The following is a 21020-nucleotide window of genomic DNA, read 5'->3' as shown; positions in this document are numbered from 1 at the left end:
CTGTTAGTCAGAGTTGAATCTCCAGGATTGATTTCTTAGGTCTTCTACATTTCCTCTCTTATCTTTTTATGTGTTGGAAGATACTAATTTTACATTTAATTGAAGATAAACCCTATTGAATTTTCATTTCAGCTACTCTATTCTTAATTTATAAGAACTCATTTTTATTTTCTGATTATTCCTTTTTCTTGTCTCTTGGCACTTCCTGGTTCTGTGACCTTAGGCAAGACACTGTACGTTTCCAAACCTCAGTTTTCTTATTGGTAAAATAAAAGGAAAATTTATAATATTACCTTCACACAAAATAATGTTGCATTATATGCCATTGACTCTATACCATCAGAAAGATTCGTGTTTTCAGTTAGGGTTGTGCCACCTACTATAAGACCTTGGGCAAGTTCTCTAACTTCTTTATGTCTTGGTTTCCTCATTGCAATATGGAGTCAATAATAATACCTACATGAGTAGGTTGTTAGGAGTCTTCAATGAGATAATGCTTATGAAGCACAGCATCTAGCACACAGTACTCAGTAACTACTGATCAAAGAAACTACTATCTCTGTTCCTCCCAAGAGCTCCAATTCCTCTAGAAACATGAGCAATTTAAAAAATACAATGAAGGTCATATACAAGTGCCAGAATAACATTATAAAGTAAAGTGCTCGCTTGCAGCTCACAGGGATCTGCAAGTTTTAATGGACCCACAAGGATATGTTTTGCACAGCTGGTCATGGGTGAATAAGGCCAAGGTGATCAATTTATACCCACTTTCGGGGATTCTAAAATGTTAAGCTCTAAAGCATTTGACATTATCCTCAAGGAAATGGGGAGCCACTGGAGAGTTTGAGAGAAGGAATATTAGATTTGTGTTTCAGGAAATGAGGATAAATTAATAGTAGTTTTAAAACATGAACTTGTAACTAAATGACCCCTTGAGAATGCTGAAATGAGTTGTCCTGGAGATTGTGTTGACTGACGGAGAAGAGGAGTGGTCAACATGATCTAAAACACTATCTTCCACAGGACGCCTGATGACTTCGTTGGTTAAGCATTGGACTCTTGATTTTGGCTCAAGTCATGATGTCAGAGTCATGAGATCAAGTCCTGCATGGGGCTCTGCACTGAGTGGGGCCTGCATGAGATTCTCTTTCTCTCTTTCCTTCTGCCACTCCCTTTCACTTGGGCACTCTCTTGCTGTCTCTCTAAAAATTAATTAATTGCTTCACTAAATAAAATTAACTTCACTCCTTTTGATAATGGTAAAATGTATATATATTTCATACATTTGCATGTTATATATGCTTTTTGGAAGATAGAGAAATTTAGCATAATTGGATATTTATTTAGAAAATTAAGTTGGTACAAAATTATGTTACATTGTTTCTTCAAAGTAACAGTGTAAGTTGTTTTCTTACAATTTTTTTTCCCATTTCTGGAAATAATAATACAGAAGATAAACAGCTAATTCTGAATGCCATTTATTAATAATTTAACTGCTGGAACACATTACAGATCTACAGTGAGCCTTTTTATCTGTGGTATGCATGGGATGAGTTCATGTGCAATTGTGTACCACAGCTCCCACCCCTTCTCCCTCTTTCAGCAGAGAGAGTTGAGAAAAGAATTGGTGCAGGGAAACCAGGCAGGGGAACTAGACTAAGCTAGACTTGATGTCCATTTGCAGACAAGACTTGGAGATGAGCAGGAAAGAATCAGATGGAAGAGACCACCCACTTCATGAGAAGGCTTTGGGAGCCTTAACAGTGAGAAGCTCCAAAGCAGCTGCAGAGTGAATTGGGGGAAGGAAGGGAGTTTGAGAAGTGATGCTGTAAGTTATAAGTCAGTATTAAAAAAAAAATTATTTCTGTTAGAGACAGAAAGAAAGAGAGGGCGAGCCAGTGCATGAGTGGGGGGAGGGGCAGAGGGAGAGGAAGAGGGAGACATAATCTCAAGCAGACTCGAAGTTGAGACCCATGTGAGGTTTGATCTCACAAGCCTGAGATGAGGACCTGAACTGAAATCAAGAGTCAGTCGCTCAACTGAGCCCCCCAGCACCCCAATTCGAATCTCTTATTTTTAAAATTTTTTTTAAAGATTTTATTTATTGGGCGCCTGGGTGGCTCAGTTGGTTGGACGACTGCCTTCGGCTCAGGTCATGATCCTGGAGTCCTGGGATCGAGTCCCACATCGGGCTCCCAGCTCCATGGGGAGTCTGCTTCTCCCTCTGACCTTCTCCTCGCTCATGTTCTCTCTCACTGTCTCTCTCTCAAATAAATAAATAAAATCTTAAAAAAAAAAAAAAAAAAAAAAAAAAAAGATTTTATTTATTTATTTGACAGAGATCACAAGTAGGCAGAAAGGCAGCCAGAGAGAGAGAGAGAGAGAGAGAAAGAGAGAGAAGCAGGCTCCCTGCTGAGCAGAGAGCCCACGTGGGGCTCCATCCTAGGACCCTGGGATCATGACCTGAGCCGAAGACAGAGGCTTTAACCCACTGAGCCACCCAGCCGCCCCTCGAATCTCTTTTAATGACTTGTTTTAAATGACTTTTTACTGTTGGATTATGTTTATATGTGACTCTAAAATTGTGGGACCTTGGGTTTTTAAAAATTAGGATTACAAAAAAAAATTAGGATTACATAGAGTTTAAGTGTGAATAATTAGTGTCTCTTTATATATCTATATTATATCTTTAATTATTTAAAAATGTGCTTATGTACCACTTGATGGTGTTTTCTGATGAGTTCAAAGAACTACTATTCGTATACAAATTATTTGATAAAACAAGTCATTCAGTGTATTAGCAGATGACTAAATTGATGTAAATAAAGTTCCTTATATTTGAAATATGAACTCTATTCATTAGACACCTATACTTACCAGTTAACCTATGTATAATTTGTAATAGATAATTGTATGTCATTTTTTTGTATTTAAGAAGAAAAACTTAAATAGCTTGCATTTTTTCTAGTATGTGGAGAAAATAATTTTTAATCACTTAATTAAAAAGCCACTTTGTTAATATATAGATTTTTATTCTAGGACTCCATTTTCATGTAATTATGTTCATAATAGAAAAATAAGAACTATTTACTTTAAGAATAACTTCCTCGGGCGCCTGGGTGGCTCAGTGGGTTAAGCCGCTGCCTTCGGCTCAGGTCATGATCTCAGGGTCCTGGGATCGAGTCCCGCATCGGGCTCTCTGCTCAGCAGGGAGCCTGCTTCCTCCTCTCTCTGCCTGCCTCTCTGCCTACTTGTGATCTCTCTCTGTCAAATAAATAAATGAAATCTTAAAAAAAAAAAAAAGAATAACTTCCTTAACTTTGATTCATTAGGAAAGTTTTATATATCTTCCCATTTCTTCTAAAAAGTTAATATTTAGTTTCGTTTATAAGGCTAAAACTGCTTATTAGTTCATTTATGAAGGGCCTACAATAGTAACAGTACTAGTAATAATAACACTAATAATAGTCATAGTCATGGTAGAAGTTTAGATTGTATTTTAATAAAATGTCAGGCCTTGCTTTGTATTCATATAATAGTCTTGTAGGTAGTTATTATTGCTGCTGCTGCTGTTGTAAAATATAACCTATTTTATATGCAGCCCAGAGAGGTTAACTAACTTATCTGAAGTCACATAGCTAGTACGATTTAAACTCAAGTAGTCTGGCTCCAGAGTCTGTGCTCTCAAACTACTACCCAGCTTTCCATTCCTCAAGCATTCATAGTCTACAATGAGAAGAGACAACTCATTACACGTCATTGTTATTATTTTACGAGACATCAAAAATGGAGGTCTTAAAGTAGGAAATTGCCAAATAAGCACAAAGAGAAGGATTGAGTGTCTTGTGTGCAAAGGCAAGGTGGCATCAAAATGCATAATGTGTTTGGAGGTTGCCAGGATTTCTGGTGTAGCTAGAGTCCAGTGTGAATGGGAGGGAAGGTTGGGCGATAAAGCTGGAAAGGCTGAGAACAGATTATAAAGAGCCTTCTATGTCCCACCAGGGAGTCTGAATGTCATTGTGTAGGTAACATGGAACTCCCCAGGGGCTAGACATGATGAGTTCTGGTGGCAGTGTGGAAAATGGCTTAAAGCATGGAGGTACTGAGAGTCCAGCTTGGAAGAGTCCAAGCAAGAGATAATTAGGACCAAAACTTTAGTGGTGATACTGGGAATGAAGAAAACAGATATTTAAAAAATATTTTAATTATTTTCTGACTCAAAGTAGCACATACTTATTATTTTAAACTTCAAATATTTTAGAAATATATAAAATAGGGACACCTGGGTGGCTCAGTCAGTTAAGCATCTGCCTTCAGCTCAGGTCGTGATCCCAGGGTCCTGGGATTGAGTCTCACATCAGGCTCCTTGCTCAGTGGGGAGCCTGCTTCTTCCTCTGCCTGCCACGCCCCTGCTTGTACTCTCTCTCTTTCTCTGGCAAACAAATAAATAAAATCTTTTTAAAAATGTATAATATAGAAGGGGAGTACTAACCATTATATCTCCCAAAGAAAACCATTATCAACAATTTGGTGATGATATCTCTGGGCTTTATTCTCTGTTGTAATGATTCTTCTTTTATTTTTTAACCCAGACTTTAAATCCATTCCTTCACATCCTGTTGTGGAGATACCATTTACTGAGTGCTTGCTATGTGCTAACTGTTGCATTAAATATCTTTACTTACGTTATTTCATCTAATTCTTTTGATAATACTGTGAGGACTGAGTATTACTCTTGCCATTTTACAGATGAGGATGTTGAAGCTTAGGGTAAGGGTATTGCTCAAGGTAATAAAGCTAATAAATGACAAAGCCAAGTTTTCAATCCAGATCTGTTTCTGAATTCCATGTTCTTTACCATTACTGTATCTTTAATAAGATTTGCGGACCATTCAGGTGTGAAGAGCAAGGAAATTATAGAAGATGTTGAGTACAGGGTAGACCAGAAGTCCTAAGTAGAACAGTTTCGCCAGAACCAACTTAACCTGTCACACGTGTTTAGCTTAAAATGCTAAATCCTTTGTTAAAGGTCAGCATTTTTATTGAATTATCTCTTGTAAAACTACTTTTCAAAACTCAGGACAAACCTTGATTGGTGCATTTACAAATCAAACTGATGTTATTTAAGAAAATGATAGTAACATTCCGTATTGAACATAATTCTAACAAGCAAGGAAGGAAGGAAGGGAGGAAGAGAGAAAGAAAGAGAGAGAGAGAAAGAGAAAGGAAGGAAGGAAGGAAGAAAGAAAGAAAGAGAAAGAAAGAAAGGAGGAAATTACTAGGTAATTGCCCATCAAAGATGATCATCTGGATATAGGATACAAAACATGGTATGAAGGATTTGGAACCCAAATTTTATGAAACAATTATAAATAAATGAACTTTATAAATGAACTTTTCTCTTGGACCAGACAAATGACATTCCACGTTACTGAGAGAACTTAAGGATGAAGTCACTTAAACTCCTCTCAGTGATCAATTAAAAATCATAGCCAATGAAAGATATTCCAGAAGTCTAATGTTGAAATCATAAATATCTCCTAATAATACTATTTAAAAATTTTTTAATATAAAAATTTTCAACCATATACAAAGGTAGAGAGTACAAAGAAGCCCTATGTACTCATCACCAGTATTTCACTGTGTTTGTTTCATCATCTCCCAAATACCAACCCCTACTTTTTTGGCTGGAGTATTTTAAAGCAAATCCCAAACCTCATGTAATCTTGTTGTATCAACCCTAAATAATTTACTTTGATATGCATTGCAAAAATAGAAAGATAAATTTTATATAACCACAATGTAATTATTATACTTAAAAAGTAACAATAACTTTTTTAAAGGTTTAATTTAATTATTTGACAGAGAGAGGGAACACAAGCTGGGGGAGTGGAGTGGGAGAGGCAGGCTTCCTGCTGAGCAGAGAGCCGGATGTGGATGTGACTTGAGCCAAAGTCAGATGCTTAACTGAGCCACCTGGGTGCCCCCACAATAATTCTTTAGTAACTAATACCTGCTCCATACTAAAATTTCCTTGATTGTCCCCTTACCCCCAAATTTCCATAGTTGTTCAGTTAAGGATCCTAACAAGTTCCACTTGCTGAATTTGGTTGTAATACCACATTGGTCTTTTTAAAATCTCTTTTCAGGGCGCCTGGGTGGCTCAGTGGGTTAAGCCACTACCTTCAGCTCAGGTCATGATCTCAGGGTCCTGGGGTCGAGTCCCACATCAGGCTCTCTGCTCAGCAGGGGGCCTGCTTCCCTTCCTCTCTCTCTGCCTGCCTCTCTGCCTGCTTGTGATCTCTCTCTGTCAAATAAATAAATAAAATCTTTAAAAAAAAAAAAAAATAAAAAAAATAAAATCTCTTTTCATTGAGAGCTGCACACACTCCCCTTTTTTATGACACTAACTTTTTGAAAAACTGCGTTCATTTTGGTACAGAATTTTCTCCATTCTGGATTTGTCATATTGCTTCCTAATGGTGTCACTTAACTTGTTCCACTGTCCCCTGTATTTCTGTTCTGGAGGTTATATTTAAAGACTTGATTAAATTCAGATTCAGTTCTATTTTGGCAATCATACTTTGTAGGTGGTGCTGTGTAGTTCATATTTGATCTCATCAGGAGACATACATTTTGTAATACTAAGATTGAACAGTGGCTTCAGGTGGAGACAGATTAATCCATTGTAAAGTTCCTCATCAGCTTTACACTTAACCGTTTTACCATTCATTGATAAACAGTGTACAATGCAGTCATCTCATTAGCGGTTACAAAAAGAATCCTATCATTTTTCATGCATTTATCAACTGATGTAGTTTTAGAGATTACCTTTCCATCATCTCCCACAACAATTTAACTATTTTAAAATACAATTCACACCAGAGAAGTAGAATAAATGCCTAATTCTTTTGCTTCCATTATCAATTTAGAGAGAAATAAGTTGTTACTCCAGGAACTTCCATTGGCATCTGGGTTTCTTTGCTCTCTCTCGCTCTCTCTCTCCCCTCTCCCCATCCTTTTATTATCATTATGAACTTGTGGGTTTAATTTTTTTCCATATGTTTTATTTTTCTTGCTGATGCCCAGTTGTCTATCCTTCAAGTTGCCTCATGACCTTTTGATATTACTCACATTAGCAAGTGAGATTCCTTGCTTTTCGGCTCAAGATATACCAGGCCCATTTTGTATATTTCCTAACACAGACTTGGAATCAGCCATTTCTACCAAGGACTCTTGTTCTTTTTAGTGAGGAATGGTTCTTAGAGACTATAATCTGGTTGCTAGGGCTTCTCATTGACATTGGATTATTACTGCTTCTAAGCCTCTTTAATGGACAGAGTTATCTCCTTATTTATAAAGTAAGCAAATATATCTAGATTAAAAGCAAAGTTTATTGCCTATATTGAGGAGGCCAAGTGTTTGTTAAGTGACATTTTACAGAACTTTTCTAACTACTGCCTGACATTGTTTGCTCCCAGCAACAACAAAAGTCATTTTCCCCCTTATACATTTTCCTAACTTGAGATATTCTTTCACAAGATGTTCTGACCATTTTTTGTATGTTTACTGTAGTTCACTGCTAGAAGAGAAAATTGCTCTTATATTTTAGCTTTTATTAAATTCAAAAGGGATCTTATATGCTGTGATTATCTGAATAAACATGCATATATAGTAGTGTGCCTTCTCCATACTAATATAGTTAATTGAAGGCCAGACTATATGATCCAAACTACAAATCAAAAAGAAAGATATAATTCAATTCTATAAAATAATGATTCAACATTTATTGGATTTATCTTTATTGGCAATCTGATGTAAATTAGTCATTGTGGAGGTAGAGTGATTCATTGTGGTCCCTGTCCTTGGGAACCTGTCATAAGTGGACTAGAATAGATGAGATATTTATTCTATACCAAGTATAAGGATATTAATGCTACTGGGATTTGAAACCTAAGATAGGCTTAATTTGTGGAACAGTAAACTATTAGAAACCAATATCCTAGAGGGTAGTAAGGTTGAAATGATATATATAAATTATAGATCGCTTAAAGGGTACTGACGAAAACTAAGAATTTCTCTATATTTCTCTATATATCTCAATATATTCCTACCTTTAAGAAGCTGTCATCTCAGAGAATGACATTTCTACTCTTAAGCACAAACTAATGGGATGCAATAAGTGTTCTGACCCAGAGGGATATTTTTTTAACTATTTTTTCATCCTTAAGAATAAATAGTATATCACAGATGGTTCCAATAAACTTTACCAAATGAAAGGAAAAAGTGAACTAATTATACACAAAAGTCTGAAGTATAAACTTTTTATAGATAGTCTCAGTTTGGAAATTAAATCAAGAAATGAGAAGAATGTTGGCTTGAGATCATAGAGCCAGAGTCTGAGTTTCATTAGAGTTCTACTATTAAGAATTTCAGTCAGAATTTGAAATTCATTAACTTCAAGGGCACCTGGGTGGCTCAGTTGGTTAAGCGTCTGGCTCTTGATTTCAGCTCAGGTCATGATTTCAGGGTTGTGAGACTGAGCCCCACATAGGGCTCCATAATTGACATTGAGCCTGCTTAAGATTCTCTCCACCCCCTCCCAAATTGTGCACACACACACTCTCTCTCTAAAGAAGAAGGAAAAGAAAAAGAAAATCATTAATTTCACTATGTGCCTACTTCGTGTAAAACATTATGCTAAGCACACTGGAGACTGAGGTGGGGAAAGGGGAAAGTACAAGTAAGATAAACCATATGGAGATGGGAGCAGAGGAGGAAAGGAGAAGGTAACAAGAGAGCAAGATGGTAACAAGTAAAACCTATCCCCAGCAATGAAGCCTTGAAAGATGAGAGAGAATTTCAGAGGTAGAGGTGTAAGGAAAGGACATTCTAGGCTGAGAGAATGGCATACCCCAAAGATGTATGGAATGGGATGAGAAATGAAATTAAAAATTTAGGGTCAGGGGTGCCTGGGTGGCTCAGTGGGTTAAGCCGCTGCCTTTGGCTCAGGTCATGATCTCAGGGTCCTGGGATCGAGTCCCGCATCGGGCTCTCTGCTCGGCAGGGAGCCTGCTTCCCTCTCTCTCTGCCTGCTTCTTTATCTACTTGTGATTTCTCTCTGTCAAATAAATAAATAAAATCTTTAAAAAAAATTTAGGGTCAAATTACAAGAGTCCATAAATATCTCACTAATAAGTCTAGATTTTAATAGTCTTGGGTTCTTTCTTTTTGTCAACAGTCTTTATTTCATATTCTCTAAAGTACTCTACCAATAAACAGCAATGCTTTTCTCCTTCACAATTCAGAAAATACACCCCTCTTTATAACATTTTAATATTTTTCCATCTATAACTCTTCATGTGTACCAGCAGGCTGATTTTCAGGTTCTTCTGGTAAGAGAAATTATTAACACTATAAATGGGTATTTTTAAATATTCTGCAAATAATCATACCTATCTGAATATATTAACATTTAATGTTAATATCAGTTATTCAGGGAATATGCAAAGGAGTTATAGATAGTATTCAGCATAAAACAGAACAAAAATGATAAATACTCCCTAGTTTAGTGAATCCTCTCAAATATACTTGTTTAAGATTTCCACTACTGTATTTGTGGATTTGACTTTGCAAAGTAGCCAGTTTCCTAGGTTGTAGGAGACAGATTTTATTCTTAAATCAAAAAAGTCATGTAGATGTTGTCTTTTAAAGAATACTGCATTATTTTTTATTGCTCAACAGAATGTTACCACTTATATTTGGTGAGTTATATCTCGAAGTTTTGTGTAAGGGTGGTTTTGTTTTGATTTTCATCTATTCATTCTTCTTATTTGTTCATTTCAATTCTCATCTGTTCAGTGGTCATTTTTGCTTTTAAACATTTTTTGGCTGTAATTTTTCTAACCTGGAAAAGTCATGGTAAATCTGAAAGATTATATAGGCACTTCATGGATATCATTTTTTTTTCTATCCCCAACATTATAGGAAAGTGCTTTTTCAAGAATTGAAATAATTGAGTTTTTTTTCCCAGTGGGCTTTGTATTAGAACCATAAAAATTAATATTGTATTTAATTGAAATGAAATGAAATAAGTATTTTTTATCCTATACGCACTTCCCAGTGTTTTACCATCATACCTTCTTTTGTTCTATTCTACTATTTACCACACAATGGACAACTGCATCATTTTATTATTGAACTTGTTTTACTTGAGCTAAGTTTTGTTCATTTTCTTGAAACCTAATCATACATTGAAATGTAACTCAAACTAGATTTATTTCAATGTTGAATTTGACACTTGGAGTATTGTTATTAAATTAGGAAGGGAACAGATCTAACGTGCCAGTCCTGAATTGTTTCCTACAATAAACATTGTGTTTTTCTAGTGCAATTTTTGCTGCAAGCTGTAATTCATGATTTCAGGGGGTCATTCAATACACAGCTATTTATTACTGGTCATCTATTACATACCAACTGCATATATGTGCATGTAATATCTATCCTTATCTTCTTCCTGAACCCTGGATAGATATATTCTACTGCCAAGGGGACAGTCCTACTTAGATATCAGGCATCTCAGAGTTAACATGGTCAGAAACAAACTTAACTTCTTCACTGATCTGCTCATCTGCTAGTTTTATTCATTTTAAAAATTGGTACCACCATCTGCCTAATTATTCAGGCCTAAAATATGGGAATCGTTCTTGAGTCTTCAATTTCCCTCACCCCAGATTTGTTCCCCACCCTACCCCAGCTACATCGTTCCTCCAAGCAATATGCCGGATCTGCCCACAGTCCTGTCATGTACTACTACCATATCAGTCCAGGCCACCCTCATCTCTAGCTGGGCTGCTGCTCCTCCTCCTACCCAGTTCCCCTGCTCCCACTCTAACTTGCCAGCTCATTTTTCCTTCTTTTTTTTTTTTTTAAAGAGCCAGTGCATGAGGAGGTGGGAGGGGCAGAGGTAGACGGAGAAAGAGAGACTCTTAAGCAGGCTCACGCCCAGCATGGAGCCCCATGTAGGGCTCAATCTCATGACCCTGAGATCTGAGCCCAAATCAAGTCAGATGCTTAATCAACTGAGCCACCAGGGTGTCCCCATTTTTTCCCCATGTTTTATAATAGATTCTCCATAGATGCCCAGAGTGATCTTTTGAGAGCATATGTCAAGCCATGTTAATTTTTTAAACTCTCCAAAGTCTTCCTATCACTTTAAAACCAAACTCCTTAGTTTAGCCTAGGGAGCGGTATGTGATCTGGCCCCTGTCCTTCTCCACTCTTGCTTCATTTCATACCGTCCACTATTCTTCCCCTACATTCCAGCCACACTGGTTAGTCTTCGCTAACTCACCAAGCTGGCTCTTGCCGTGGAGCCTTTGTGGTTAGTTCCCTTTGCCTGGAACGCTTTGCTCCTTACCTGACCACTCAATCTAAATGAAAGAAAATTAAGTAGTTACACTCTGTATTATAAATATTTTAATGTCTTCAGTTTCATAGCACTTCTCAGAATATGAAATTTCTTTTCATTGTTTATAATCTGTCTCTTACCCCACTAAATAGTATTCCCACTAAAAAATACGAACTTTAGGAAGGCAGTAGCGTGTTGTGCTTACTATTATATCCCCAGCATTTGGAATAGTGCCAGGCACATCAGAGATATTCGGGGGTATTGAATGAATGATGTTTGAATGAACTGTGACAAATGGTATATCTATGTTTCCTTTAACAGCAGTATTGAAATGGTTCTTTTGGTACCATTAATATTATTTTGTTAATAGGATAACAGTGTTCTGCATTTCTGTCTTGTTTATGCTTTAGATATGAAGCCCCACAGATCGCCTTACGCTGTGGGATTATGCTGAGAGAATGTATTCGACACGAACCACTTGCCAAAATCATCCTCTTTTCTAATCAGTTCCGAGACTTCTTTAAGTATGTGGAGTTGTCAACATTCGATATTGCTTCTGATGCCTTTGCTACTTTTAAGGTAATTTTTTTTTTTTTTTTTTTTTTTCTGAATCAGCTAGGTCATTTAGTTTCAGCATTTAGTTAAAGTCAGTTGGCCTCTGAGGAGGCAGTTTAATTTTAAAGAAGCAGGAAAGGCTATTCCTTAGGCCTGAGCATAACCAACTGTGATTTATGATATAAAATGTAAAGCATCAGTCATGCATTTTATTAGGCCAGTCTATCACACTGTAGAAAAAACAACTCAAAATACTTGTCACAAACTCATGCAGAATGAATTGCAATATATGTGAAAAAAGGGACATGTAATATTCTCAGCAAAGCATGCTTTCACTTATGTTAAAAACAAAGGGTATAAACTGCCACTTAAGTTGTATCCGCACTGAATACCTCCAGAAGGTTATCTGGGAAGCAGGAACAGTGTTTACCAGCAGGGGAAGGGACTGTGTAGTGAAGAGAGCTGGAGAATGACATCTTTGCCTCTGAAGGACATCACCGTACTTTATTAGCGTAATTGTAAATTCTCACTCGGTGAAGCAAATTACTCATAAATGAATTGTGTTTTCTTCATAATCCCTTGTGTTCTTATGAACTTATCTATTCTGTTACTAAATACGAATTTAATCTTAGTTTTATATTAAAATTTTTTAATTGTTGTAAAAGAATATATATAACATAAAACTACCATGGTAACCATTTATCAGTGTACAGTTCAGTAGTGTGAAGTATATTCACACTGTTGTGCAACTAGCACCCGTTAAACACTGGTGCTCCATTTCTCCCTTCCCTCAGCCCCCAGCCCCATTTTACTTTCTGTTTCCGAGTTTGACCATTCAAAAGATGTTCGGAAACATATTAGAAAATAATGTACCTAATTTGCAAACTAAATACTAGAACTTAGACATCCAATGAATGATGTCACCTTAAAGATTTCTGTCTTAGAAAATCATTTACTTATTCTTATGATCCTGCCATTATTTAATATATTTTGAAACTATTATCACTGTCCATGGCATGTTCATTTTCCAGTAGTAGCAGATCTTTCCGAGGGCAGATACAAGTTCTGGAAACAGTGCAAAGTTGTTTGACATTCAGGTTAACTGGATAAATAAAGTAGGTGGTCATGGTAGCTAGGACTGTTTTTGGTCTTGGTAATAATAATGGGAATGATAATAAAAATAAATTTTAAAATGACTAAAATAGAGTCTGATTTTCTTCATTGTCTACCACATTGGACTGAAGACCATTTTAGAAGAGGATTTTTGAATATATTTTAAGCTGATGATGTAACAGCATTATTGACAAAAAAGTCAATTACAAAGTAGACAAGACTTGTTTAAATGTATATACTCAGATTCACTTCTTTAAAAGCATTTCAGCAATATACTTGCTCCATTTATATCATTCCAAATTTACTTCTACTTTTTTAGGATATAAATACTGTTACCTAATTATAATCCATATATGACTTTTATTTTTTATATATTAAATAAATAATTTAATAATACTGACACAGGCCATATGCCAGTATTAGTAATACTTTAATCTTACAACTTTATGTGAATGACTTGAAATTTACCTATAACTGGAATGATAAATAGTTCCTTTTAACAGCTCTCCAGAGGTCAAGAAAAGTGAAAGCTATAGTTTGTTATACTGAAAACTATGTATTATCTAGAGACTAGGGACTTACTCAGCCTGTTCTAAGAAGGTGCCCTGAGTCCATTAAAAGATGCATAAGCTCACATGGTGGCAGGAAGTGTGAGAGAGCACCAGGGAGCAGAGACAAGAAACAACAGGGACTGGAGGGGAGCAGGAGGTAGGGGGACCTCAGCAAAGGGAAGGGATGGAGAGGGGGCCTGCAGCAGGGCAGTGAGAGGAGCTTGCTGTGACCGAGAAGAGGAACCATTGGTGAGTGGACCCCACCCTAAAGATAGCCTCATGAAGGGGTAGGCAAGGCTGGGCCCCTTCCGCCTGTGACACAGTCCATCATGACATTTCCACGATATCTCTGAAATGTCATGAAATGAGGAAAATTGAATTGATAAGAACTCCTGTCAGAGAGAATCCTGTTTGGGGGGGGGGGACAATTTACTGTGGCATTTTTGTTTTAATAAATGGGGGGCGGGGGTGTGTGCTAGTTTGGAACCAGGGCTGAACTGCCTGAGACAGGAGAGGAGAGGAGCCGGAGTGCCATCAGTCCCTATAGGCCTCAGCCAAGCCTGAAATAAGTACAGGACCAACCTAGAATCTGGGTTTGAAAGGAGAGGGGTCACCAGCCTGCTGGCGTTTTCCACATGTCTCCCTCCAGTCCTGTCTGCTCCCTAGATTCTCCCCGACAAGTCCAAGCAGAGGAAGACCCTATCTCTCTGGGGTAGAAGGCAAAGGGCACGGGAAAGAAGAAGGAAGAAGGTGATCTAGAAGACAAAGATGTAAGAAGAGAAGAAGAAAACTAGAGAGAACAGCAAAGAGTGAGGGGAAGGAAGAAAAGAGAGGGAGGAAAAGTCTAGGGATGGCACTAAGGAGAGCTTCCGGTTGGGCAGAGGGAGGGGGAGCAAGGGCTGCAGGCCTGGGTGTGTGCTCAGAGTGCTGTGTAACTCGAGAGCCTGCTCCGTTTCCACGGTCCACTCAGTTTCCCCCAGAAAAGCAGAGGTTGTACAGTGGCCACTGATGAAGCCCCCAAAGTCTATCTAGCGCACACGGTAAGAGAGGCCTTGACGCGTCAAATCTGAAGACTAACACTTAACACAAAACATGATTCTGTTTCTTTCTAGCGAACTGTCTGTGCCTAAACGGCTAAGGAGATGTTTCATATGTTCAACCCAATTTAATTTGCAGCACTATGTTAAATATCAAAAATAAATTGATGTTTTAAGCTATACCTCAGCATATTTTCCGTCAAACTTAAGTCTCTGAAAATCTAAATAACCATAAAAAGTTTTCTAGTATGCTTAAAAGAAAAAAAAAGTTGGGGGGTCCCCTGGGTGGCTCAGTCTGTTAAGCATCCAACTCTTGATTTCAGCTCAGGTCATGACCTCAGGATCCTTAGATCCCTGTATTGGGCTTCTTGCTTAGCAGGGAGTCTACTTTTTTTTTTTTTTTTTTTTTAAGATTTTATTTATTTATTTGACAGAGAGAGATATTACAAGTAGGCAGAGAGGCAGGCAGAGGGGAGGGCGGGGAAGCAGGCACTCTGCTGAGCAGAGAGCCTGACACGGGGCTCCATCCCAGTACCCTGAGATCATGACCTCAGCCGAAGGCAGAGGCTTTAACCCACTGAGCCACCCAGGTGCCCCAGGGAGTCTACTTATTATTGTTTCTCTCTCTCCCCGCCCAAATAAATAAAGCTTTTAAAAAAAAAAAAAAGCTTTCCAGCATGCTAACAATATTGGAAATGTCAATTTATATTTTTCCAAAATGCTGTGGTTAATATAATACAACAGTGACCATAAGTCACTGTTTCTTTTTAAGTAGATGGCTTCAGGGGGATTTGGTTGTCTGGCTGGCTAGGTTTTAGTGTGATTTTCTTTTGGTTTTGTCTTTTGTTTTCAACCTCTTAGACTTGCCTTTTTTTTTTTTTAAAGATTTTATTTATTTATTTTACAGAGAGAGATCACAAGTAGGCAGAGAGGCAAGCAGAGAGAGAGAGAGGAGGAAGCAGGCTCCTGCTGAGCAGAGAGCCCGATGCGGGACTCGATCCCAGGACCCTGAGATCATGACCTGAGCCGAAGGCAGCGGCTTAACCCACTGAGCCACCCAGGTGCCCCTAGACTTGCCTTTTTTGTTTTGAGCTCTAAGATGACTGTTGCTCAATTTACTCATTAATAAACAATGAATAAACAATTTAACATTGTTTATATTTTTTGTCACAGTATTGTCTACAAATTGTCCTTTCCCAGAAAACATTCCTAAAAATCAGCATTTCTTTCATCCCTCCTTCCATGACAAGATAGAAGGGGTTTGAATTCCACTTCCCTCTGCCACCTGACTGGCTGTATGTCCTTGAGCAAGGAGTTAACCTTGGGGTTTCATTTTCCTCTCCTGTGAGATGAAGAAAATAATCCCTCCCTTGCAGAGCTGTGACGATGAGAAATCACATGTATAAAGAGCTCTGCAGGTTCCCCGACACATAGTAAATCCTCCAAGAACGGCAGTTGCTGCTTGGCCCATCTACGGTCACGTTCCTGCCATTGAGTGTGTTTCTGTCACTCCACCCTGTGTCTCCCAAGGTGTGCAGAAATCCCTCCATAGCAATATCAGATTTTTTTTTTTTTAGCATAATGCACAGAATTGTGAGGAGGTGGGATGAAAGTGTACAAAGTGTACTTTTAAATTAAATTAAATTAATTACTTTAAATTATTTGAAATCTGAACTTTATGTCTCTTTGCAACTTTCTGCTTTTTCCTTTTTGGGTAGGATTTTAGCTGATTTTTTTCCCCACGTCACGTGATCTATAATGATGCAGCAATTATATTTGTCTTGGTATTCTGTGTATATATGTATGGGTATATGTATATATATGGTCAATTCCTCCAGTTTTGCACATGCATTTACTACATGCAAAAATGTGAGGGTGTAGCTAGGAATATATACACACAAGTGTGAGAGTATGTGTGTGTGTGTGGGTGGGTGGGTGTGTAACAGAGAGAGAGAGAATCATTTATTGGCTGTACCCACCATGTACACATGCTGGAGGAATTCTACTCCATCATAATTTATTTTTCTATTATTGGATATGTAAGTTATTTCCAATTTTTTCTTTTGGAATTTGAAGGAGCTGCTACTAACAGGACTTCCTCCCAATTCCTCCTACTCTGGAGGAGATAACTAACTCCACTAACTAACTCTGGAGGAAATAACTAACTCAAGGTGTCCATTCACTAACAGTTAGTGAATGGACACCTTGACGGGCAGCACTCATCTGCACAGTGCTCCGTCTGCTGCCACCACCACTGTGTGTGCAGACCTGGGGCTGTGACAGGGCACCGTCCCCACAGTCAAGCCTGCTGACTATTACAACAGGTGGATCCAGGTCTGCTGCAGTCCATAGAAGGAAACCCTTTCTCACGGGGTCAGCTCAGAAAAATCACTGATCCTGCTCAGCACATTAGGGAAGGGGGTGTCTGAAAACTAGGGACCCCAGAGAATGCCGTGGAACTAACTTGCTCTTTTGGGGGGTTCCCGTGATAGAGGAACTAATTTGAATTTTGACTTCAGAGAGAACAGGAATGAATTCCCCTAGCGGGTTTTCTCATTTTAAAGTTCCAGTTCCAAAAGAATCCTGAATGTTCTACTGGGGGAAAAAAAAGTACGGGTTTCTACTAATAGAAGCAGTGCTCAATCAACATGTGGTGATAAGTAATAAAATGATATCAATAGCCAGTCTCATTGTCCTGGAACTTGAAAATTAATAGCACAAAAATGCATTAAATATTTTACATATCTAAATAGAAATAGGTGAGTTTTGCCCTTGTTGCTGCCTTCTTGATCTCTGTGAATTTATGTTGGGATCTTCTATATGCTTTTAGGAAGTTTTAATTAAATGTGTATTAAAGCATAAGAACTTGTTTTGGAAAACTTAAAAATTCTTGTTATGTTTTTAATTAAATTCTACATTCTATCTAGACAGGGTATTTAGCCTCTAAGCTTATAAAAGGGATTAGGTGAGGCTTATTTTCTTTCAACATTAAGGTGAATTAAGGATATAATTTAGGTGTGAGCTGAAGACAGTCAAATGTTCCTTTATGCTTTTGTTCAGTTTTCTGAGAGTTATGCCTTTAAGATCAGTCTACTTGTCTTTAGCTTTGAATGAGTGTGTTGTATGACTAGTCACCACAGATCACCACACAGTCCATTAACCCCTGAGCAGGAGGCGCCTGCGATGGCCCAGTTAAGCATCATTTCTGTGCTTCCCAGGATCCTAGGTACCTCTGTTTTAAACGTGGTTAAGAAAAAAACTAAAGGTTGAAATTCCTGAAAAATCTTTTAACTTGTGAGATATGGTTTTAAGCCATTAGGCATTCTTTTAAAATAAGTTATTAACGACATTTGGAATAGCTCATCATAGACTTTTTTTTTTTTTAAGATTTTATTTATTTATTTGACAGACAGAGATCACAAGTAGGCAGAGAGGCAGGCAGAGAGAGAGGAGGAAGCAGGCTCCCTGCTGAGCAGAGAGCCCGATGCGGGGCTCGATCCCAGGACTCTGGGATCATGACCTGAGCCGAAAGCAGAGGCTTTAACCCATTGAGCCACCCAGGCGCCCCTCATCATAGACTTTATTTGTATATTTATTAGATCGTGGTCACAATATAGTCACGGCTTGAAGAAATACACGTTAAACCCCATCTTTTAGGTGCTGTTTGTTTCACTAGTTAAATTATTCCTATCATAAATTTAACAATGATATGAATTAAAACCCTTTGTTGTTGTTGACATGAAACAGACTTGCATTTCACATCTTAAACTAAGAATGGAAATAATTTTGTGGATGTAAAGAAAATATTCTTCAGAAACTATATGTTTCAAATGAATGTACTTATAACATTCTTAGAAAAGCCAGATTTATAAAATCTATTGGCTATAGTAATTATATTTCACATAACTGTTCTTTTTCTAGGACTTACTAACCAGACATAAAGTGTTGGTCGCAGACTTCTTAGAACAAAATTATGACACTGTAAGTAGAAGTCCTTTTTGACATTTTACTTCATTTTCTTCCCCCTCGCCGCTCCCCCGCCTTAGATCTGTGGACACTTGCTCCTCTTTATGATTTACAACAGACATGAACCATAATCTACCGGCACCCAACTTGTCTCTTTACCTGGTCATCAGGAAACTTTGTGGAAAATTGAGAAAGGCAGGAGATCGGGGCTTTCTCATTTTTCACACCTGTTTCTGTTGTATCTTGAGCTCCAGAAAATGACTGGCACCTGCTTACTTTGACCTTGATTTAAGAGCATCCACATTGCCCTCAAAGGGCAGTAGGTATCCATAAAAGAGCACTCCACCCTCACTAAAAGAAATCATTTTACTTGCTTGATAATTAGTTTTACTTGTAGAAATGCCAAAATATTTCTGTCTTCCAACTCCCTTCTCAAATGGTGACTCCAACCCATCCTTTTGAGATTCTGCTAAAACACGACTCTTCTAGAAGGCCTAGAAGGCTTTCCTTAATCCCACCCATTCACATTCCTGCACGAGCACTCCCTCCCCCGCCCTGCTGCCTCCATTTTCCACATTGTATTATGGTGTGTCTGTACCTTCCTGGCTGGTTCTTGAGCTCCCTGAGAGGCAGGAACCTGATCAGAAACTGTAGAGCTAGATGGAATGTTCAAGCCTCATTAGATGTCCATTGATAATGAGTGAAAATAAAAGAGCTACGATAGTTTATGACAAGACCCGTGGCATCAGCTACTAATCTCTTCTATGGAATGAGTGATGTAAACGTTTTGTGCAGGAATGCTTTGCCTTCAGGAAATAGTACACAACAATAAGGAAGATTGTAAACTCATTCTCTTTGATCCCTTATTTACCCGATTTTGTCTTTGTACCTATAGTCACGTCTTGTGTAATTTGGTAGCTACACAGACACTAAGCCTGCTGCACTGACCTGAACACCAGCTCTGAGAACTCATGCTCCCTCAGACATTTCATACTTTCTGAGTTTCATATTTCTTTAAAAAGTAAACTATGAAATGGGAGCACATGACATCTGACTCTAAAATAATGAAAGTGGCATCCTGGGGAGTCAGTCATACCTTAATCACATTGAAGTTTATGGTCACATATGGTTGCACTCGTGGAATTTAAGAAACAAACGAGCAAAGGAAAAAGAAGAGAGAAACCAAGAAACAGACTCTTAACTCTAGAGAACACACTGACGGTTACCAGAGGGGAGGCAGGTAGAGGGATGGAGGAAATAGGGGATGGGGCTTAAAGAGTGCACTCACTGGTCAGTATGAGCACCAGGAGATGTGTGGAACTGTTGAAGCTCTACATTATACACCTGAAACTAATATAACACTGTACATTAACTATACTGGAACTAAAACTTTTAAAAACTTACCACAAAATTTGATAAATTTTGAGTCCCACAAAATCCTGACAGAATAAATAGTAAGTCCTTCCTATAAAAGAGTATAATTATTACGACTTTAATGTGAGCTACATGGTTTTGTTGTTACTTTTCACATTCTTAATTCCCTGTCAGTAATCATCCTCTGTGGGCACTTCTTGCCCTCATCACACCCGTGCACACACATCTCACACTCTGCCCTCTGAGGACCAGGAATGGTTTCCACCCTCCTTTGCCCCTGGACTCTCCTACCTTCAGTTCTCCGTTGGGCTTGTTCTTCCTACCTCCGTGGTCTCTGAGGCATGTCCTTGCCTGGTAGGAGGTCCACACTTAGCTTCCCCAGCGTCTGGCACTCTGTGTGAAAATGAAGGACCTGGACAATGGTTGACAGCCACAGTGGGAAACAGGGCCCAAACCCCAGCATCCCCCAGCTTTTGTCGAGAGTGGAAGTCCTCCAGAGAGACCAGCTGGAGGTGGCAAAAGTTGCCCTATTCCTCTGTCTACACTATGAACTTGGCAGTTTGATTCTTCATGGGGTATCATGTGAAGCCCTAAGTGTGTTTAATTTTCTCCTAAATTTTTTTTGTGCTAATAGCTACCAGCTAGCTACCAACTTCTCTAAAATGGCATCAAATGTGTTATTTTGTTACCCATTTAATAGATGAGTTAATAAGATGTTTTATTCAATAGAATGTATTGAAAAGACTCAGATACTCCATTTTTCTTCTCAATTTTTAATTTGCAAAACTAAAATTAAGTGGACAAGTACATCTGTTGTATCACTTGGCCCTCCTACCCCCCAGTATCTTTATGTGTAAATGAGGATGGCGAAATGGGGGAAAGCTCCCTGTGGACAGTGTGATCAGCACTAGGTTATTAAGCACAGAGACAGATGCAAAGCACCGCTGTTGGGCTGCCCTGGCCTGGCGAGTTGGGGATTTGCCTTTGAAGCAAGAGGGAAAGCAACCCTAATGC

At 38.3% G+C, this 21020-nt stretch overlaps 1 protein-coding gene across 16 annotated transcripts in view; it reads left to right on the top strand.

Moving 5' to 3' along the window:
- The window catches only part of CAB39L (calcium binding protein 39 like), a 124887-nt gene that overhangs the window by 83188 nt on the left and 20679 nt on the right, over window positions 1–21020 (top strand). For all 16 annotated transcript variants that reach the window (XM_059144483.1, XM_059144466.1, XM_059144476.1 and 13 more), the window contains 2 exons: window positions 11821–11989; window positions 18588–18647. In XM_059144483.1, the coding sequence (XP_059000466.1) occupies window positions 11821–11989; window positions 18588–18647 (229 nt within the window). The remainder of the gene's footprint in view (window positions 1–11820; window positions 11990–18587; window positions 18648–21020) is intronic.

Source organism: Mustela lutreola, chromosome 13, assembly GCF_030435805.1.
Source record: "Mustela lutreola isolate mMusLut2 chromosome 13, mMusLut2.pri, whole genome shotgun sequence".
Classification (NCBI taxonomy): Eukaryota; Metazoa; Chordata; class Mammalia; order Carnivora; family Mustelidae; genus Mustela; species Mustela lutreola.
The sequence above is the reverse complement of the archived record's forward strand: the minus strand, read 5'-3'. Positions and strand labels throughout refer to the sequence as shown.